General features: G+C 36.6%; 1 protein-coding gene across 4 annotated transcripts in view; it reads right to left on the reverse strand.

Moving 5' to 3' along the window:
* The window catches only part of LOC128700808 (hemicentin-1), a 176,035-nt gene that overhangs the window by 106,309 nt on the left and 46,406 nt on the right, over positions 1–23,320 (reverse strand). For all 4 annotated transcript variants that reach the window (XM_070097152.1, XM_070097150.1, XM_070097151.1 and 1 more), the window contains 18 exons: positions 22,651–22,800; positions 21,002–21,130; positions 20,076–20,194; positions 19,190–19,298; positions 17,486–17,658; positions 17,150–17,312; positions 16,410–16,554; positions 13,927–14,069; positions 13,379–13,678; positions 12,654–12,793; positions 11,872–12,049; positions 11,500–11,705; positions 11,038–11,265; positions 7,244–7,406; positions 6,410–6,560; positions 2,807–2,922; positions 2,342–2,463; positions 243–425 (listed from right to left, as the gene is read on the reverse strand). In XM_070097152.1, the coding sequence (XP_069953253.1) occupies positions 243–425; positions 2,342–2,463; positions 2,807–2,922; positions 6,410–6,560; positions 7,244–7,406; positions 11,038–11,265; positions 11,500–11,705; positions 11,872–12,049; positions 12,654–12,793; positions 13,379–13,678; positions 13,927–14,069; positions 16,410–16,554; positions 17,150–17,312; positions 17,486–17,658; positions 19,190–19,298; positions 20,076–20,194; positions 21,002–21,130; positions 22,651–22,800 (2,918 nt within the window). The remainder of the gene's footprint in view (positions 1–242; positions 426–2,341; positions 2,464–2,806; positions 2,923–6,409; positions 6,561–7,243; positions 7,407–11,037; positions 11,266–11,499; positions 11,706–11,871; positions 12,050–12,653; positions 12,794–13,378; positions 13,679–13,926; positions 14,070–16,409; positions 16,555–17,149; positions 17,313–17,485; positions 17,659–19,189; positions 19,299–20,075; positions 20,195–21,001; positions 21,131–22,650; positions 22,801–23,320) is intronic.

The following is a 23,320-nucleotide window of genomic DNA, read 5'->3' on the forward strand; positions in this document are numbered from 1 at the left end:
TAGATAAGTTGTGCCCAAAATGCTGTACATCCTATAGGCTTTCTGATTCTATATTTTGTAAATGCAGTGACTGGAAATAAAGAATTTAAATCCCTATATTTTACATTCTATATTGGGTTCACTTTATGAGATCTCACTTTTTATGTCATCAGCCAGGACTGCCTCTATTGCATACAGCGAGGGACACCTGTACATAAGAATGCTTAATATATTCCATACTGTGTGATGGGGGCTATACATACAGTGTTCCACGATGGTGGAGTGAGAACAGACAGTAGAGTAGTGAGGTTGGTGGTGCCTGCAGCATTGGTTGCTTGACAAGTATAGTTGCCACTGTCCACAGGCTGGGCTTGTAAGATGGTCAAATGGCGATCTTGATTGTCAATGCTAATGTCAGATATAAGAGAGGACAGTGGCTCCCCATCCTAAATCATTAAAAAAGAAATAAAAATTTAAGGTAAATGTTATATTGTAATTGCAAATGATAATTAGTAAACCCTCTATTTAATGGGTCTCAATTTAATGGACTTCAAAAACAGGGGACAAAATCATGAGTCAATTGATGTGGAAACACATGACAAAGTTACAGAATTGTACATTGTAGTTACTATCACAGCAAAACAATATTACATCTGTTACATAAATAGACACAGATGCAACTAATGTGACATTTTATTGTGGCAATGTTCTGCTCTCCAGGAGCTTTCTCAAGCCACAATAAATGTCACATTAGTTGTATCTGTATTTATGTAACAGATGTAATATCATTTTGCTGTGATAGTAATAACAATGAACAATTCTGTAACTTTGTGTCCATTTACCTAACATTTTGTTGGAAATTCTACCACTAACATTACATCTCCACCACAATCATCATTACTACCCACATGCTCCCAACTGTAAGTTCATTAAATTGAGGGTTTACTGTACGTACTTGTACTATGTATAGCATATGTTAAATTCATGAAACTGTAACCTTAAAATTTACAACTAAAATTATTACCCCAACATTACTTATTTACTTACACAGTAGTGAAAGAAAATAAATAAATAAGGTTTTAACCCTTAAACTGTCCAAACGTAGATCTACATTCGCTCGCGAAGTGCTACGAACATAGATCTACGTTTTTTTACATTTTTTCTTATGGAGAAAATCAAGGTTGGAGAGCTATGCACGCAAATGTAGGTCTATGTTTGGACAGTTTAAGGGTTAAATAGAAAAGAATTAAAGACAAAATCTGGAAAAAAAAAATGTGTTTGATCTCTTTTTTTGTAGTTACATGAACAGATCTATGTTGTTGGTTTAAAATATTTTTTTGAGTGGCTCTGGCAGCTACTACCATCTACTGAATTATATTTCAGCAGTCTTCTGGTATGTGTATGAAGAAATATGTTTTAGTATTCTACAGTTGTGGCCTCTCTGTTAAAAAGATTTTTTATTTTTCTTATACCACTGATGGTAAAAGTGTTGAATGTTGATGGAAGTTTTTTCTTTTTTTTTTATTATTTTTCTTTCTTTTTTGGGGTTTTCTTTCTTTTTGGGTCACCCTGCCTAAATGGGAAACGGCCAACGTGTTAAAAAAAAAATTATTCTCTTATTTAATATGTGGTTATCATGTCTTTTCTTTCCCTTGTAACAACCAGCAAGAGAATTTTCACTGTTTTTACCCATCATTCACAACTCATATTTCTAAGCTCCTGAAGCCAAGTTGTACCATGCCGTTCGAGTTTTTTTATTTTATCTACAAACTGATTTTGATGTGGACACTATAGTTTCTATGTATATTCTGTTTCTTTCTAACATATGCTGAGAAAAATTTTCCTTAGCATTTCATCTTCTATGCATCAAAGGCCAGAATTAAGAACTATAAATTACAAAAACTACTTAAAAGTCCCTCACTGGTAAATATAAAGTAAAGAGAACATATCATAATCACATTTAAGATCATAAATAGATATGAGGAATTATATAAATATAATTTTTAGCACCATCAATAAGGAGGTCAGTGGGCCACAAATTTTTATTCACGAAATATGCAGTGCCAAAATTACACTAGAACTTTTTTAACAAATACTGGTGGACTGGTGGAATGGGATCCAGTAGGAGATAGTAAGTACCACAATCACTGAAAACTCAACAAATGACATTGCATAACAAAGTAAACACTGAAGATTGGACATCATGAGCATAGATCAGTTCCTATAACTAGAGATATATAATCACCTACACAAATATAACAGACAGCATTATTCATCAGCTAGACACATAGCTCGACTCAACCCACAGAAAGTTGAAAAATTACACTACATGTGACACTGGTAGAAGAATGGAAATACTTGCCTTCAGCCAAGAGATTGATGGAGGAGGGTCAGCAACAATGAAGCACGTAATGCTAATTTGTCGATTAACTACCACTGACTTTTCCAGAACAGGAGTGTCCAAATCCAACAACCGTGGTGGGACTGTCGTAAAACATAATTTATCATATGTCTATCATCATTGCTGTGTATATACTGTAAATATCACCTTAAAATAGGTGAGAATATAACGTAATATACATGGAGTAAATGCTGCATTGCCTGTGTTCTGGGAACAGAATCGCAGCTACAGTAATGTACGAAGAGAAAGAAAATGACTTCTCTAGTGGATTCTGCGAATTCCTTATATCTGCTCACTTACTAATATAATTCTCTAAAATGCCTTGAGGTTCTAAATTAGTTTAGATATACAACAAAATTTGTAAGATGCTTCAACAGGGGTATTACACAATGAAGAAATGCCCATCTCTGGGAAGTTAATACTGACCTATGACATGAAGTGTAAAATCCTGTTCAACAGTGCCAGCCTCATTGGTGGCCAGACATGTGTAGCGTCCATCATCTTCCTTGTTAATATTTTTCAGTAACAGCCTTCGGGGGTCCCTGTGAAAACCAGCAAAAAAGTATATCTATTTATGTATGTACTCACCTATACGTAGTTGCAGGGGCTGTCACAGCTCCTGGCTCAACCTCTTCACTGGCCACTAGTAGGTATACACTCTCCTGGCTTCAAGAGCCTTGTCATGCCTCTTCTTAAAGTTATGTATAGATCCCACCTCTACCACTTCACTCTCCAGATTCTTCCACTTCCTGAAAACTCTATGGCTGAAGAATTACTTCCTAACATCCCTATGACTCATCTGAGTTTTCAACTTCCTGTTATATCTTCTTGTTGCTATTTCCCTCATCGAAACATTCTGTCCCTGTTCACCTTGTTAATTCCTCCCTCTCAGCATTTTGTATATCATTATCATATCCTCTCCTAGGCCTTCACTGCCATCAGATTGAGGTCCTTTAACCTCTCCTCATACGACACCCCATTGTTCTGAACCAGTCTTGTGGCAAACCTCTGCACTTATGTATGCATATATGTGTGTGTATATAAATGTACATATATACAGTGGACCCCCGCATAGCGAACTTAATCCGTGCAAGAGGGCTGGTCGTTATGCGAAATGTTCGCTATGCGAATTAATTTTCCCCATAAGAAATAATGGAAATAAAATTAATCCGTGCAAGACACCCAAAAGTATGAAAAAAAAAATTTTTTACCACAAAAAAATGTTAATTTTAGTACACACAAACTGAAAAAGGCATGCACAATTACATGACACTTACTTTTATTGAAGATCTGGTGATGATTGATGGGATGGGAGGAGGGGAGAGAGAGTGTTAGTGTTTAGAAGGGGAATCCCCTTCCATTAGGACTTGAGGTAGCAAGTCCTTTTCTGGGGTTACTTCCCTTCTTCTTTTAATGCCACTAGGACCAGCTTCAGAGTCACTGGACTTCTTTCGCACAACATATCTGTCCATAGTGGCCTGTACCTCTCGTTCCTTTATGATTTGTCTAAAGTGGTTCACAACAGTGTCATTGTAACAGTCACCAGCACGGCTTGCAATAGCTGTGTGAGGGTGATTTTCATCAAAAAAGGTTTGCACTTCAAGCCATTTTGCACACATTTCCTTAATCTTTGAAGTAGGCAATTCCTTCAATTTCTCTCTCCCCTCCTTTGAACCAGTTTCCCCAGGTCTGGCCTCTTGCTCTTGAAGTTGATCTATCAGCTCATCAGTGGTTAGTTCTTCATTGTCCTCCTCCACCAACTCTTCCACATCCTCCCCACTAACCTCCAACCCCAAGGACTTCCCCAATTCCACAATTGATTCCTCAACTGGTATACTACTCCTCTCAGGGTTAGCCTCAAACCCTTCAAAATCCCTTTTGTCTACACATTCTGGCCACAGTTTCTTCCAAGCAGAGTTCAAGGTTCTCTTAGTCACTCCCTCCCAAGCCTTACCTATAAGGTTTACACAACTGAGGATATTAAAGTGATCCTTCCAAAACTCTTTTAGAGTCAATCCAGTGTCTGTGGTCACTTCAAAGCACTTTTGAAACAGAGCTTTTGTGTACAGTTTCTTGAAGTTGGAAATGACCTGCTGGTCCATGGGCTGCAGGAGAGGAGTGGTATTAGGAGGCAAAAACTTCACCTTAATGAAGCTCATGTCCCCATAAAGTCGCTCTGCCACGTCTGTAGGATGACCAGGGGCATTGTCTAACACCAGGAGGCACTTAAGGTCTAATTTCTTTTCAGTTAGGTAATCTTTCACATTGGGGGCAAATGCATGGTGTAACCAGTTATAGAAAAATTCCCTAGTGACCCATGCCTTACTGTTTGCCCTCCACAGCACACACAAATTATCCTTGAGGACATTCTTTTGCCTGAACGCTCTGGGAGTTTCAGAGTGATACACTAATAAAGGCTTAACTTTGCAATCACCACTAGCATTGGCACACATCAACAAAGTAAGCCTGTCTTTCATAGGCTTATGTCCTGGGAGTGCCTTTTCCTCCTGAGTAATGTAGGTCCTGCTTGGCATTTTCTTCCAGAACAGGCCTGTTTCATCACAATTAAACACTTGTTCAGGTTCCAGTCCTTCAGTTTCTATGTACTCCTTGAATTCATGCACATATTTTTCAGCCGCTTTGTGGTCCGAACTGGCAGCCTCACCATGCCGTATCACACTATGGATGCCACTACGCTTCTTAAATCTCTCAAACCAACCTTTGCTGGCCTTAAATTCACTCACATCATCACTAGTTGCAGGCATTTTTTTAATTAAATCGTCATGCAACTTCCTAGCCTTTTCACATATGATCGCTTGAGAGACGCTATCTCCTGCTAGCTGTTTTTCATTTATCCACACCAATAAGAGTCTCTCAACATCTTCCATCACTTGCGATCTTTGTTTCGAAAACACAGTTAAACCTTTGGCAACAACAGCTTCCTTGATTGCCGTTTTCTTGCCCACAATAGAAGCGATGGTTGATTTTGGTTTCTTGTACAACCTGACCAGGTCGGTGATACGTACTCCACTTTCATACTTATCAATGATCTCTTTCTTAATTTCAATGGGTATTCTTACCCTCTGAGGTGTAGGGTTGGCACTAGAAGCTTTCTTGGGGCCCATGGTCACTTATTTTCCACAAACAGCACCGAAAACACTGTAATAATACGAAATATTCCGAGTGTATGCTTGAATGTTACCGCGGAGGCTGGCTGGTAAACAATGGGACGGGCGGCACATGTGAGGCTGGCTGAGGGCGCACATTGGACGCGTCTCGGACGAAGGTCGCTGAGCGGGTTTTTGTCCACTATGCGGGGCAAAATTTTAGCGAACAAAGCGTTCGCTATGCGGATTGTTCGCTATGCAAGGCGTTCGCTATGCGGGGGTCCACTGTATATGTATACATATACATTTTTTTATTAACACGTTGGCTGTTTCCCACTGAAACATGGTGACCCCCCCCCTCCAAAAAAAAAGAAACACTTTCATTATCACTCACTCCATCAGTGTTTTGCCAGACGCATGCCGATACTACAGTTCAAAAACTGCAAAGTATCTCCACCCCTTCTTCATGATTACAACATACAAAATACTCAGGGGCAGGCTGTTTGAGAGGTCAGAAACAGGTACTTGGGAGCACAGCTACAGGTTTAACACACAGATGAATCACAGGAATATCAGAAAGTATTTCTTCAGTCTCAGGGAACTAGTGAAGGCAGACTCCATACATAGTTTTAAGAACAGGTATGACAAGGTCCACAAGGCTAGGAAAAAGTAAATCTGGCAAGTTGAGAGGAAAGGTCACTAGCTAAGACTCAACCCCTGCAACCACATAGGTGATTACCTATAGGTAAGTACTGTATATTGCTTAGAACTGTATATTTAAAAAAAAATATAAGTGCATGCAAATGACTAACTAAATTAACATATTACAAATTGATGCTATGTCAGAATCAAATCAAAGCTATGATATGTTCTAGATTCATATCACAGCAAATGTTCAGCATAAAATTTGCACATAACTTACACTGCAGTAAAAGTTTGTTGCATGATACTGGCATCCTTCATCCAAAGAATTGATGGTGTTGGTGTGGCATGAACTGGACAGAAGAATTCTGCATCTTCACCTGAAGCTACATGTAATGCCTCATTCACCTCTTCTGTCAGACGTGGTGGGACTAAACAAAATGGGATTTAGCTTATTTTTTACTTAATTCTTTCACTCATGTTAGGTAAATGGACAGAGATGCAACCAATGTGACATCTGTGTCCTGTTACCTAACATTCTGTCAGTAATTCTACCATTATGTATTTCCTTTTACTTTTATATAATTTATAAAAAAAGTTTAAGTATGCAGTTTGAATAATAAAAATAAAAAACACATCTTGCATTAACACATGAGATACAGTACACAACATTATTTCATGTGAGCAAGCTGGTGCAAGTTTGATAGAGGAAACAATAATAAAGATATTTCATAAACTTTCTTAAGAGAAGTAGTATAAAACCTTGAAGTGCAATCAGCATGAGCCTGGTTGTAAGCTTTATTAACTATATTCATAATTACCAGACAAACAAGTAGCATTACTCCATTAACATTTACTTCAAGTAGTCCACAAATGCATTAAGATTTATTTAGAATATTTAAGGTCTTTCACTATAATGAAAAGTTTTGTTTTTAAGAGGTGTGTACCCTTCTCTTCATCACAAGGTCATCTCTGACAGTCCAATGCTAATCAGGAAGGGTATTTATAAATTTAGATATTTATGTATATTTCTATATCTATTTATTATATATTCAATACAAAAACACGACTTAAAATTCATATGACTCAAAATCATAACAAATTTTATTTATACCTTGAACTTCCAGGGTAAAGTTGAGAAGGATTTCACCTGCCTCATTGACTGCTAAACATGAGAAATTGGCTGTATCATTTTCTGTTACTTGCAACAACTTCAGTTCTCTTCCATGTGCACTTATGTGTACATTTGGAGTACCTTCTTCTAGTGGACTTGAGTTCTAAACATATCAAAGAAAACTAGAATGAATAAATGGAACAATAATATACAGTATTGCACTGTTCTTAAAAATTATATGATTTCTAAGGGTGACAAAGTTTTAACTACCAAGTTTCATTATCAGCAACTGCCACTTGAACAGTACTGCATACATCTATCATACAAATTATTGGACATGGTTTAGCTTTATCAATCATCTGCTGGGTTTCATTATGTATTTCTGATGCTGAAACTTAAACTGCTTAATCATAAGAAGTACATGCCATCCTTCACTTCAATATCTTTTAAAAAAAATTATACACAGGCCATTTCACATAATAATAATATTTTATTTCAGCATGATACATGATACGGGATCATGACAGAAACGTTAAAAGCAGGGGGATATATAGTGTTGGAGAGGTTGGTATTTTTGTTTAATAAATGTATGAAAGAGGGGAAGGTACCTAGGGATTGGGAGAGAGCATGCATAGTCCCTTTATATAAAGGGAAGGAGGACAAAAGAGATTGTAAAAATTATAGAGGAATAAGTTTACTGAGTATACCAGGAAAAGTGTACGGTAGGGTTATAATTGAAAGAATTAGAGGTAAGACAGAATGTAGGATTGCGGATGAGCAAGGAGGTTTGAGAGTGGGTAGGGGATGTGTAGATCAAGTGTTTACATTGAAGCATATATGTGAACAGTATTTAGATAAAGGTAGGGAAGTTTTTATTGCATTTATGGATTTAGAAAAGGCATATGATAGAGTGGATAAGGGAGCAATGTGGCAGATGTTACAAGTATATGGAATAGGTGGTAAGTTACTAAATGCTGTAAAGAGTATTTATGAGGATAGTGAGGCTCAGGTTAGGGTGTGTAGAAGAGAGGGAGACTACTTCCCAGTAAAAGTAGGTCTTACACAGGGATGTGTAATGTCACCATGATTGTTTAATATATTTATAGATGGGTTTGTAAAAGAAGTAAATGCTAGGGTTTTCAGGAGAGGGGTGGGATTAAATTATGGGGAATTATATACAAAATGGGAATTGACACAGTTGCTTTTTGCTGATGATACTGCACTTATGGGAGATTCTAAAGAAAAATTGCAAAGGTTAGTGGATGAGTTTGGGAGAGTGGATATCAAATTGGGGAGGAGGAGTATGGAAGAAGTGAATGTTTTCAGATATTTGGGAGTTGACGTGTCAGCGGATGGATTTATGAAGGATGAGGTTAATCATAGAATTGATGAGGGAAAAAAGGTGAGTGGTGCATTGAGGTGGTGCACTGAGGTATATGTGGAGACAAAAAATGTTATCTATGGAGGCAAAGAAGGGAATGTATGAAAGTATAGTAGTACCAACACTCTTATATGGGTGTGAAGCTTGGGTTGTGAATGCAGCAGCTAGGAGGTGGTTGGAGGCAGTGGAGATGTCCTGTCTAAGGGCAATGTGTGGTGGAAATATTATGCAGAAAATTCGGAGTGTGGAAATTAGGAGAGGGTGTGGAGTTAATAAAAGTATTAGAGGGCTGAAGAGGGGTTGTTGAGGTGGTTTGGCCATTTAGAGAGAATGGATCAAAGTAGAATGACATGGAAAGTGTATCAATCTGTAGGGGAAGGAAGGAGGGGTAGGGGTCGTCCTCGAAAAGGTTGGAAGGAAGGGGTAAGGGAGGTTTTGTGGGCGAGTGGCTTGGACTTCCAGCAGGCATGCATGAGCGCGTTCGATAGGAGTGAATGGAGACGAATGGTATTTGGGACCTGACAATCCGTTGGAGTGTGAGCAGGGTAATATTTAGTGAAGGGATTCAGGGAAACCAGTTATTTTTATATAGCCGGACTTGAGTCCTGGAAATGGGAAGTACAATGCCTGCACTCTAAAGGAGGGGTTCGGGATATTAGAGTTTGGAGGGATATGTTGTGTATCTTTATACGTATATGTATACTTCTAAACTGTTGTGTTCCGAGCACCTCTGCAAAAACAGTGATTATGTGTGAGTGAGGCGAAAGTGTTGAATGATGATGAAAGTATTTTCTTTTTGGGGATTTGATTTCTTTTTGGGTCACCCTGCCTCAGTGGGAGACGGCCGACTTGTTAAAAAAAAAAAAAAATTTTTGTACAAAGGAATATAATACATACTTGGGTGTACATGCCAAAAGCCCCTTTATATGCAAAGCATTTTGGCAAACTTAAAACTAACTTAATAAGGCAATAACATTCATGTAGGGTGACTTAAAGAAAGAATCACATTCACCATCACTCATTTTCAAGCTGTCTCTTCACAGGTTTACAAACATTACAATTAAAATGATGCAACAACTGCAACAGTCCCACCCATCCTTCATATTGCAGGCACATTGAGTTCCACCTCTAATCTCAAGTCCAGCTAACAAGTTTCCTTAACCCTTTCAGGGTGCGTGCCATAAATCTATGGCTTTACGTTGAGGGTCCAAACCGTAGATCTACGCCATAAGCTCAGCTCACTCTGATAAGCTGTGAGTGGTAAATTTGGGCCTAGATATGAGAGAATACATCTATGTGGTATGTGTGCACTACATAAAACAAATCCTGCAGCACACAGTGCATAATGAGAGAAAAAAATTGAGACCATAATTTTTAATTAAACCAGCAACTTTGCAGTGTTTTTTTGTATGTTTATTATATTTGTATTTGCGATTTCTTGGTCTCATTTGATAGAATGGAAGATATATTAAAAATAGAGATGATTTTGATTGGTTTTAGTACTGAAAATGGATTGAAACTGAGCTCAAAGTAGCGGAAATTTTAAATTTTGGCCGATATTCAAAAGTAAACAAATGACCTCACACGTCTAATATACGCCAGCTGGTGGATCTAATATACATTCACAAATGTGCTGATATTATTTAAACAATTATTACAATATTGCATGACAGTAAATCTTCTATTTTTTAGTTTGAATAAAAATTAATTATGTGAATTAAAAATCAAAATGGAATTCATTGGTAAAGCCTGAAAACATAACTAATGAACAGAGGAAATGTTAGTTTAGTGCCAGGAATGCCTGCATTGTTTATTCTGGACCCTATTTTGAAATTGGAATATTTTGAACTTTGCATTAAATTGGCCAAATTACCAAATTCCACTCACTTTATTTTGTAGTTGAAACAGTTGAGTTGGCAATTTCTTGTGCTCAATTGATAGAATAGAAGTAATACTAGTGAAATAGCTAAGAATTTGGTTGACTGGAATAAGGTAATTGGCCTAAAATGGGAGTCAAATTCGGCAAAATCGCCGATGCGTCAATATCGCTGACACATCAAAATTCGCAAGAGCATAATTTCGTCAATTTTCTATCAAATTTTGTACTTTTTGCTTTATTACCTTCAGAAAAAGATTCTCTACCATTTCATGAGAAAAAATAAAATTATTTTTTGAAAATTCTTGGACAATGGTGTGTACTTTGAAATTTGGCCTCTGGACCCTGAAAGGGTTCAATCCCTTCTGAGGAAATATTTTATAAACTTGTGTAAGTAATAAAGGCTCATAATACCAGAGCACAATACAGTGCATCAATTACAATTAATAAAGCTTCCAATAAAACTTATCTCTGTTACTAAATTAAGTTTGTGTAAGGAAAGTCTTTAACTTTAATAAAATAAAATAATTCTAGTACCTTGAACCAGAAGAATTGTGGCTCAGGAGTGGCTTGTACTTGGCAGGTGAGTGTTGCAGGACGATTAACACGAACAGTCAGATGTGTGTTGGTTATGTCATCCTCTGGACGAGGAACTGTGGCAACTCGCACAATGTAAGACAACTCATCAGTTCCCGCCACACTGCTGGCTATGCATGTGTAAGATCCAGAATGAACCTCACTCACCGAGGAGATCCTTACAACTGACTGTCAAATGTTGTAGTATTGAAATTTAGTGAGTGGTTCATGATTAAAACATTTGATTTACAGTAAGAATGAATAGTTGAATTAAACTTTCATGACATATTATTCTAGTTTGAGGTTACTCTAAATAACAAAATTTTTAATACTGCTAAAGCCAACAATATAAGCATAGACAATTATCTTTATACAATACCCTCTAACAGTGTGCCAAAGAGAAAACAGAAACTTAAAACATACATTAGAGTTCGTCACATTATGAGTTGTTCTTGTAAAGGCATCTTGAATAACAACACCTGGGAAGTCCAAGTCCTGTAATGGTACACCATGGTGTAACCAAACTAACATTGGTGGAGGATCACCCACTACCTCACAATGAAGAACCACCTCCTCACCCTCAACAGTTGAATAAAAGGTGTCAGTGTCTTGAACAATCATGGGAGGAACTGAAAAAAAAATTTATGACTGAAGGGTTTGTCTCCTTTGTGGAGTGAATTAGGGAGCAGCAGTATATTCATCCACTCCCCAAAATACATAGGGGCAGTATGCTTACAAAATCAAATATGCTAATTTATATACTAAGATTGTGTATCAACATTACATGCATCTAACCTAGAACATCAACATAAAAAGATGCAGAATCTCTGCCTCCTTCATTCTCAGCTGTGCAAGTATAAGTGCCGGAGTCAGCAACAATTGCCCCAGACACTAAGAGGCGACGGCCATTATCACCAAGATTGAGACGCCCATCAAGACCTGTGCCCAAAAGGCCTACTAGTGGAGCATCATCCTGAAAAATATGATTGAAACAAAAAATGTATTGTCCATTGCCTGATCTCTATTTCGTATGCATAAATATTTTGCTGAAAAAACAGATATGAATTAACTTAATTTCATTTAGTCACATACAACCTTAAGAGACTTGAATTATGTCTTTTAAAGAGAACTCAAAACTACAACAGGCATATCAAAAACACCATATATATTACAATACACTGTCTGAAAAATTATATACTGTATACCACAGAATATTAAATCCTGTTTCCCATAATTTTTTGTTTACATATACTGTATTGAGAAGCGTATGAATCAATGATATTGGTACAACTTCAAAAGCAGAATTCATTCTTTTTACTAGAGACTGAAGTTACCTCTCACCTTCCACAGATCAAACCTGTTAGCCTCCCAGCACTCTTAGCACTCTAGCATTTTAGCACTCCCCAAGAATTTTTTTTTTTTTTTGTTAACACACTGGTTGTCTCCCACCAAAGCAGGGTGACCCCCCCCCCCAAAAAAAAAGAACACTTTCACTATTATTAACACTATCCCTGTCTTGCCAGAGGCATGCAGATATTAGTCATTTTAGTAGAAAATGCAATCTTGATGAACTGCACCTTTGTCCAAGTAATGTGGAGAGGAGGTGAACCAAAGGCAGAGCAGAAGAGTGAGAAAGGCATATCCAGCAACACCTCTTGATGAGGTTGACTATCTGAGACATCACTGGAGTCACTTGCTGCTGTAATCTTGGCAGGTACTGTTACAAAGTAATATTCAATGGATAAGCCTCTTTAGAGGCATTGTACTGCATTAAAAAAGAATAAAATTGTAATGTCATAATAATTTCTGGAGACTGATATTATAGTATCTTGATTAATGTAGTACATAAATAAAGTCTGATGGTAAGTTTCAACTCCAAAATGTGGGTTACTTGAGAACACTTAAATATATTAAAAAGCTAATTTCATTAACCCTTAAACTGTCCAAACGTAGATCTACATTTGCTCGCGTAGTCTTCCAAACGTAGATCTACATTTTTTTTTACATTCTTTCTAATGGGGAAAATCAAGAGCGGAGTGCTACGCGTGCAAATGTAGATCTACGTTTGGACAGTTAGAGGGTTAAGTAGATGAAGAACTTTACCATGATATAAAATACCTTGCAATTTGTAAGTTAATAAAAATTACTTAAAATTTTTCCTAGATATGAACTGATCTCAAAATTTCATGGAAAATAGTTGATATTAAATTTTCCTACAATTTCCAAATGTGGACAGAAATAATTAATAGAACAAGTACCTAGTATTATTATTAAATCTATAAAAACAAATGAGTGTTCTTACCAATTACTTGCACATCAAACTGCTTCTCAGCAGTTCCTGCACGATTTACAGCAAGACAAGAGTAGTCTCCAGAATCCATGTCTTGGGCATTTGTTAATAACAACTGGTCAGGGGCTATCAGGTGAATGCGTGAAGAAATCGTGAGCATTTGACCAGCATGCATCCAAGTAATGGTGGGTGCAGGAGTACCATCCACACTACAGTACAAGATAGTGTCCTTCCCAATCACCACTTGTACTTTCTCAACAACATCAGCACCATCATCATTACCACCATCAACTTGTCTTACTGATGGAGCAACTGAGAACATAAATATTTATATTGAAACCCTGTTATTATTAATGTCAAACATATCTTCATGAAACATTGAAGGTAATTTTATTCCTATTTGAAACTGTATTATGGCAATTGTTATTTCAATAACACACAAAATTGTGATATGCATAATTTTCTAATTTTTGTAACTCATACAAATTTAAAATTAAGAAACTCTAATTGGGATTAATCTTGAATGGAACAATTGCGTAACATGACAAAGTTTCGCATACCCATGACAGTAAGGTTGTACTCCCTATGGGCAGTTCCAACAGTGTTAGAGGCATTACAGATATATAAGCCTGAAGCAGCAGGAACCACACTATGCAGCATTAAGACTTGATTAGCCTCTGATGCTGTGTATTCTAGTCCAGCTCTGCAATGGAATAATAACGTTTATTCTGGGCTGCTTTAGTGTACACCACTATAATTCAAAATGAATGCAATACCCATAAGCCAAGGGTCCTAATCCTATAGGCACACACTGATACTGGGGGGCTAAGTTCCCATACATATATATATACGTATACAGTGGACCCCCGGTTAACGATTTTAATCCGTGCAAGAGGGGTAATTGTTATGCGAAATAATCGCTATGTGAATGAATTTTCCCCATAAGAAATAATGGAAATCAAATTAATCCGTGCAAGACACCCAAAAGTATGAAAAAAAAAATTTTACCACATGAAATATACATTTTCCCACACACAAAGAGAAGGATACATGCACAATAGTAGAGTAGTACATGCACAGTATATATTGTGCATGTACTAGTCTTCTAAATGAAGAATAAATGACACTTACCTTTATTGAAGATGCAGCAATGACTGATGAGACACTGTGTCCTGGGAGTGCCTTTTCCTCCTGAGTACTGTAGGTCCTGTTTGGCATTTTCTTCCAGAACAGGCCTTATCACACTGTGTATGCCACTACGATTCTTAAATCTCTCAAACCAACCTTTGCTGGCTTTAAATTCACCAATATGAGCACTAGTTCCAGGCATTTTTCCCTGTTCACCTGGGTGTTAGTCGACTTGTGTGGGTTGCATCCTGGGAGACAAGATTAAGGACCCCAATGGAAATAAGTTAGACAGTCTTCGATGACACTGACTTTTTTGGGTTATCCTGGGTGCCAAATCCTCTGGGGTTAATTGTTTCTTGGTATTCTCAATAAGCCACACCAACAACGGTGCTACAGCAGCAGCAGCAGCTGACAGTGCAGCAGCAGCAGCAGCTGACAGTGCAGCAGCAGCAGCAGCTGTACCACCAATAGTAGCGATGGTTGATTGGGGTTTATTATACAACCTGGCCAGCTCGGAGACATGCACTCCACTTTCATACTTATCAATGATCTTTTTCTTCATCTCTATTGTAATTCTCACCCTTATTGCTGTAGGGTTGGCACTAGAAGCTTTCTTGGGGCCCATGGTCACTTATTTTCCAGAAAAAGCACCGAAAACACTGTAATAATACGAAATATTCCGATTGTATGCTTGGATGTTACCGCGGAGGCTGGCTGGTAAACAATGCCACCGGCGGAACATGTGAGCGCGTCTCGGACGAAAATCGGTAAGCGGGTTTTTAAGCGGTATGTGAGGCAAAATTTTTGCAATTAAAGTAAGCGGTATGCGAAATAATCGCTATGTGATGCCATCGTTATGCGGGGGTCCACTGTATATCTTGAGTGTCTCCATCAGTGGCACTAACTGTGACCATACTGTCTCTTCCCACAGCCCCAGAAGCTTTCATGGTTCTTCTCTTCTCACACTCCTCAAAGCTACATAGCCAATAAACTCAAGATATGTCATAATGAGCAACTGGAATGGGAACTCAAACCATTGGGCCTGCTATATAACAGGACCATGGTTTAAGTTAACGTCCCTGCCAAGGCAGGGTGACCTAAAGAAGGAAACCCATTCACTGTCTTGCCAGTATATCCATATAAATTTTTAAAAGATTTTGTTATATTTTAGAAGGACCACACAACTGTGGATTGTAAAACATCAAGGAGGCAAATGACTAAATCAACGAGTTCATCATCAAAGTTTGCTGTTAATAAAGTCAACTTTTTTTCCCAGTGTTGATAAGGAAGTAAAGATGGCATTGCAGTAAAAGACATGAAGAAACTGACTGAAGCTCATGATGATGCAATGGTAAATATGGAATTTGAGAAGATGCTCATGTCCTGTGAGGAGGACAAAGACAGTGAAGATGAGATTTTGAGAGATAACAAAATTAACCTTAAATACATTTTTAAGCTGAAGACAGACATAACTGCTATTCTGAATAATCCCTAAATGGTAGGGATGGGAGATATCAAAGTTTTTTGTCAATACTAATACTCAAGTTTAGACTGTTACCAATACTGACAACATCAAAATTAGCTGATACCTACTAATACCGATACTTTGGTACTCCCCTTACTAAGTGGCAGAGCCAATGATGGGGTGCAGCTTCAGGGTCACCACAGAGTCCACTACCTCTCTCTCTCTCCACCACACCCACCACCATATGTAATTTCATGTATTACATGAGGTGGTAGTACATGCATACTATGATTAGCAAATATCCCACATGAAATTCTGATCAACACAGGAAAATGTCTCTTAAATGACTTATATGCTCAAATCTGAATCAATATCTATTAATACATGGTTTATCTATTAATAATAGCAATTTAAAACCACTGCAAATTATAAGAGTTGCAATATACTGACGAGTGAGTTAGAGGTTTGCCATCCTTAGTCCAGAAGACAGACGGCGTCGGTGATCCTGTTATATCACATCTGAGGTCAGTGTCACTTCCAGCCAATGCTTCCACCACACGTCCAACCCTGCCATCTCCCTCAAGCTTTGGACCCACTGAAGATATAATACACATGTACCTTTTTTCATCATTTAAGCCACTTAAGATATAATAAATATACAGTACGTATATATTTTTAATCAAATATACTTTGCATTTTATGTAAAGTCTATAATAATAATAATAATAATAATAATAATAATAATAATAATAATAATAATAATAATAATAATAATAATAATAATAATAATAAAAATAGTAATAATAATAATAATAATAATAATAATAATGATGATGATGATGATGGTGGTTATGGGTGTAGCCAATGTACTTTTTATTAGTTATTTTCTCAAAAGTTTAGTGCATAAAAGAACTCAACTTAGTGCTCACCATTAAAATTAGCTAATTTTCTGATATATGAAAATTATTTCTAAAATGCCCAGAAAGTTTTCCTTATACTATTTATCCATATAACATCCTAGGAGCTATATTAATGATTATGTATTCTTGTTGTATTAATACCCTGCAGTGTATTTCATTACTGATACCCTGTAATGTTGTATGAACCATAGAGGGTATGAAAATATTAATAATAATGAAATCCCTTGCTTGGAGTCATCAGTGTACATACATCAGTATTTAGTGACTAACTTAGAACTGTGATGGTGAAGTTCCTGTGAGTAGCGCCTGCTGTGTTTGTAGCAGTACAAGTGTACAGACCACCATCTCTCACTCTCACGTGTGGAATGAAGACTTTCCGGCCACCGGGCAACACATGTATGTACAATGGTACTCCATTATGATGCCACAATACCTATGCAAGTATACAAAGATACATTAAACTGAAGTAGATGTTTCTAATATAAATGGTAATTTCTAAATTTCTGGTGGAAGAGAATAAATTTTTTAAATATTACAGTAATAAAAATTTGTGATTACTACATAACATTTTAAGAACAAGCATTTACAAATGCAAAGGAAACATGCCTGGGGGTCTGGATCTCCGGTGACATCACAATCCAAATACAGCTCCTCACCCACTGTCAGCTTCACTTCAGGGTTATGAAAGAACTGAGTGAACTGGGGAGCCACTAACACTTCCAGAGGAAAAAACAGTTCAGTCTCCCCAGCATCATTCTTGGCAACACATTGATATATGCCTGTGGTGCCAACCATCACAAGATGTAATCAATAAAAAATATTTAACTGACAGAAGTCTAATATTATATTCCAAAGCTTTGAGAATAACACAATTCCTGCAGAAATGAGCATTCTTCACTAGCAGATAATTCCAAATGTCAGAGAACACACTGAATATCAAAATACACAGTATGAATAAAAAATATTCTGACAAAGAAAGCTAAATATATTTATATATTAACCCTTTCAGGGTCGACAGGCCCTCTCCCAGACTTGTTCTCAGGGTCGACATATTTTCAAAAAAAAAAAAAAAAAAAATTCTTATGAAAAGATAAGAGAATCTTATCCTGATCATAATGACACCAAAAGTATGGAATTTGATGGAAAACTTATGGAATTATGCTCTCTCGAAGTTAGCGGTCTCGACGATGTTTACGCATCGGCGATTTTGCCCACTTTGAGCCCTATTTTTGGCCAATTCCAGTATACTAGTTGACAAAAATCATAACTATTTTGCTAGAACTCCATTTTCTCTATCGAAAGAGTACAAGAAACCACCCATTAACCGATTTCAACTACATGTATCCAATAAAGTGGTCAGAATTTAGCAATTTTGCCAATTTCACACAAATTTCAAAAGATGCCAATTTCCAAATAGGGTCCAGAATAAACAAGAGACATTCCTGGCACTAAAATAACATTTCTTCTGTTCATTAGTTATGTCCCCATGCCCCTCTTACATTCTTTTGCTTTCCATTTTGAATTTTTATTCTCACAAAAAATAGAAGATTTACTGTTATGCAGACTACTGCATTAGTGTAGAAATGGTATAAATAATATCAGCGCACTTGTGAAAGAATATTAGACTCACCAGTTGACGTGTATTGGACGTCCTGGACGTGTAGCATGATTTGTTTACTTTTGAACTTTGGCAAAAATCGAAGATTTCTGCTAATTTGAGCTCAATTTCAAGGTACTTTTCATTGTAAAACCAATCAAAATCATCTCAATTTCTGTAATATGTATACCATTCTATAAAATGAGACCAGGAAAACTAGAATACCATCATAAATACCATACAAAAATACAGTGCAAAGTCACTGTTTTAAACCAAAAACACTGTCAAAGTTTTTTTTTATACTGCACACACTGACCACATAGACCCATTCTTTCATATGTAAGCCTACCAGCTTTCTCTCACTAGATTTGAGGGTGCTAGAATTTAGGCGTACTAGTACATCAAAAACCCTGGTGCGTAAGCTGTACTAGTACGTCAGAAACCCTGAAAGGGTTAATGTTTCTTTTAACTGATGATAAGAGCTCATCCCAAACAAACAATAAAAATTCAACCTTGTGAGATGTTTCAATGCACATCTTCAGTGGCAGTCTTAGTCATATGTCCAAATATACTGTTATAAATACTGAAGATTAAATAAGAAAAATGCCAGCATATAGCTAACTATTTTATGTATGATATTAACTAGCTTTTCAATCAGCTTATTTTATAAATTATTATAATGAATACAAAATAAATACTTTTTATCGCATTACCTTTGTCATCAACAGTTGCTTCTAATATGTGCAAAGTTTGGCCATTATCTTCAATAATTATGTGAGTCATATCTGCTCGATCTTTTGTTGAAAAAATGGAGAGACCATCCTGTGGAAGACAAGTTAGAAGGATGGATATGGAAGAGGTGAGAACAATAGCTTGAAGATTGTGGAAGTTACTAGTAATACCACAATTTATGCTATTATACTATTTATAACTATTTATAACTCATCCTTAAGACAATTGCAAAATATAGTGACAGAAACAGACAATTCCATACCCAGCAGAATTTGTCCCTTTCTACCAAAGTCTGATAAATGGAGGTCTGTTGAATGAAGGTTTTCACTATCGTACAATACAATATTTACTTTCCAAGAATATATAGTATAGTTACAAAGGTTGGCTGACAGTTTTTATTTCTTATATGGAAAACCCCATAGTTATACAATACACTTCATACCATCTCCACTGAGGTAGGGTGACCCAAAAAACAAGCACTTTCACCATCATTCACACTACCACTGTCTTGCCAGAGGCACGCAGATATAACAGGTCAGATGTCCCTCCAAACAGTAAATATCCCCACCCCTCCTTCAGAGTGCAGACACTGTACTTCCCACATCCAGGGCTCAAGTCCAGGTAACCAGTTTCCCTGAATCCCTTCATAAAATGTTACTTTGCTCACACTCAAACAGGTCGTCAGGTCCCAAAAACCATTTGCCTCCACTCACTCCTATCTAACATGCTCACACATGGCTGCTGGATGTACATCATATTACAAACTAAAGAGTTTAGCCAAGACACTAAAAGCATAGCTCTGCTTCTTGTAACAACAGATGGGTAATGAAATATTGTAGTTGATTTTGACCTATGGTCATATTATACCTTGAACCAGGTGATGGTTGGCAAAGGCACAGCATCAACTGGGCAGTTGATGGTCACCCCGTCACCCTCAACGACAACAGGACTCTCCAAGCGGTGTTCAGATGTTACTTTCGGGGGAACTGTCGAAAATTAATAGGCATTAATCGCAAGTTGAAGATTTCCCTTATTTTCTGTTAATTATCCTTTACTATTCTGTCAACAATATTTTACATGACATTCTCAAACAAATTGGTATGAGATAACATCCAAGTGGACATCATAGTGTGACATCCCTCTACAGAAATAGACAATGCTCAATAAAAGTGACTTCATATTCTTTCCATAATGCATATTCTGTCTACAAACATATTCTGTCTACATTACATATTCTGTCTAATACCTCTTTTACCATAGCTCTCATTATATTTAAACTACAAAATCTATTTACTTTGATATAGCAATGACATATAAAAGAAAGGAAAAGCAAAATGATTATTATGTCACTATGTACAATACATGTGAACTTACACCAAAAAAAAAAAAAACAGGATATTAGCAACCAAAATGGCAAAGACGGATTTAAATCTGGAGACAAAAAACTTGGCTAGAAAAAATAATGATAGTGTCAAAATCCAAAGGTGAAATAATATCAAATTTAGTTTTAGAAATCCAATAAAAACAAGAAGATAAATACAAAGTAAAAGAAAAAAATGTGTAAATAAAGACATAAAGACACTAGAAAGTCATAAAAGAAAGGACTACAAACTTTGTTTCATGACATCCACATGAACAAGTCATTGGCAAAATTTATTCACAAAATATCATCGAGAAACTTAAGTAGAAATAAAAAAAAAAATAAGAAAAATAAACAGTACAAAACTATGAATGAATTACTGTAACAAGTAAGAATACTTCATTGTAGACTTGTGATGAATTCATCAACTTACTGAGAACCTTAACATCATAGTCAATGTGAGCTTGGCCAATCAGGTTTGTGAGTGTACACTTGTAACTGCCTGAGTGGCTAGGAGATGCTCGAGTTACTTCCACTGTACCACTACTCAAAATTGTCAGATCTGCAATATATGCACACATTTAATCACTGTCAAAAAATGCAAAAAATGCTTTATATTATTACAATTTTCATTATTTTGATCAACAAAAAGAATACACTTTCATCATCATTCAACACTTTCACCTCACTCATACGTAATCAGTGTCTTTGCAGAGGCACTCAGATACAACAGTTTAGAAGCATATACGTATGAAGATATATAACATATCCCCCTCAAACTGCCAATATCCCAAACCCCTCCTTCAAAGTGCAGGCACTGTACTTCTCATTTCCAGTACTCAAGTCCAGCTATATATTAGCCCTTTCAGGGTCGCCAGGCCCTCTCCGAGACTTGCTCTCAGGGTCGCCAAATTTAAAAAAAAAAAAAAAATCATTTTTTCTCATGAAAAGATAGAGAATCTTTTCCCCATCATAATGACACTAAAAGTATGAAATTTGATGGAAAACTTAGGGAATTATGCTCTCGCGAAGTTAGCAGTCTCGACGATATTTATGCATCAGCAATTTTGCCCACTTTGAGCCCTATTTTTGGCCAATTCCAGTGTACTAGTTGATAAAAATCATAACTATTTCACTAGAACTCCATTTTTTCTATCGAATGAGTACAAGAAACCACCCATTTACCGATTTCAACTATCCAATAAAGTGGTCAGAATTTAGCAATTTTGCCAATTTCACACAAATTTCATAAGATGCCAATTTCCGAATAGGGTCCAGAATAAACAAAAAAGACATTCCTGGCACTAAAATAACATTTCCTCTGTTCATTAGTCATGTCCCCATGCCCCTCTTACATTCTTTTGCTTTCCACTTTGAGTTTTAATTCTCACAAAAAATAGAAGATTTACTGTTATGCAGACTACTGCATTAGTGTAGAAATGTTATAAATAATATCAGCACACTTGTGAAAGAATATTAAACTCACCAGTTGACATGTATTGGATGCTTAGCATGATTTGTTTACTTTTGAACTTTGGTAAAAATCGAACATTTCTGCTACTTTGAGCTCAATTTCAAGGTACTTTTCATTGTAAAACCAGTCAAAATCATCTGAATTTCTGTATTATGTCTTTCATTCTATAAAATGAGACCAGAAAAACTAGAATACAACAATAAATACCATATGAAAATACAGTGCAAAGTCGCTGTTTTAATCCAAAAACACGGTCAAAGTTTTTTTTTCTCATTATGCACTGTGTGCTGCAGGATTTTTTTTATACTGCACACACTGACCACAAAGACCCATTCTTTCATATGTAGGCCTACCAGCTTTCTCTCACTAGATTTGAGGGCGTTAGAATTTGGGCGTACTAGTACGTCAAAAACCCTGGGGTGTAAGCCATACTAGTACAACCGAAACCCTGAAAGGGTTAAAATCACCAGTTTCCCTGAATCCCTTCACTAAATATTACCCTGCTCACACTCCAAATAACAAATAACTTAAAGATCTCAAGTCCTTAAGTACTTTTCTCATGCTTAATGTTATTTAAATTAGTGTGCATATACTATTCAATATTTTACCATTATCAGGTAAAAGCCTGGAGCCATCCTTGGTCCAATCTCGAGTTGGCTCTGGATAAGCATTAGCACTACATGGGAGGGAGAGGTGACCACCTTCCACCACACTTCTTTCTGGCCACAGATTCAGCTCTTCCTCCACTACAGGTGCATCTACACTGGGGAATAACCCATCACTTACATATACATTCAGAAAAGAATAATAGCCCTACAATATGGTATAAATTAAAGCATTCATATGCAGTTACTTTCTCAGCAAAAGCTTTGACTCTGTAAATATTGCTTATCAGGAGTGTTTCATCTAAGATTATTTGAAAATTTATGAGGTTCAAGGGTGACTATTAACATCATTAAATTTTAATGCTTTAGAATTCTACTCTTACAACAGTCATTTTTCAGACTATTGTGAAGCAGGATACAATGCCCACAAATGCAAGAAACAAGGATTTTAGTTGAAACACTGACTACCTAGTACAAGTACATTCTGAAGTATGATAAACTACTTTCAGTGAAAGGTTCAATGAACCACAAAGATGAGCTAAGAGAAGATGGAGAGAGTGTTATCAGCAATAGTATGTATTGGCATTTTTGTGAATCCAGTGTGGCAACAAAATTGCACTTTACATTCTGTCTTTTTTCATTATACAATAATGTGATATTTCACTATATAAAA

This window comes from Cherax quadricarinatus, chromosome 56 (assembly GCF_038502225.1).
Source record: "Cherax quadricarinatus isolate ZL_2023a chromosome 56, ASM3850222v1, whole genome shotgun sequence".
NCBI classification, from domain to species: Eukaryota; Metazoa; Arthropoda; class Malacostraca; order Decapoda; family Parastacidae; genus Cherax; species Cherax quadricarinatus.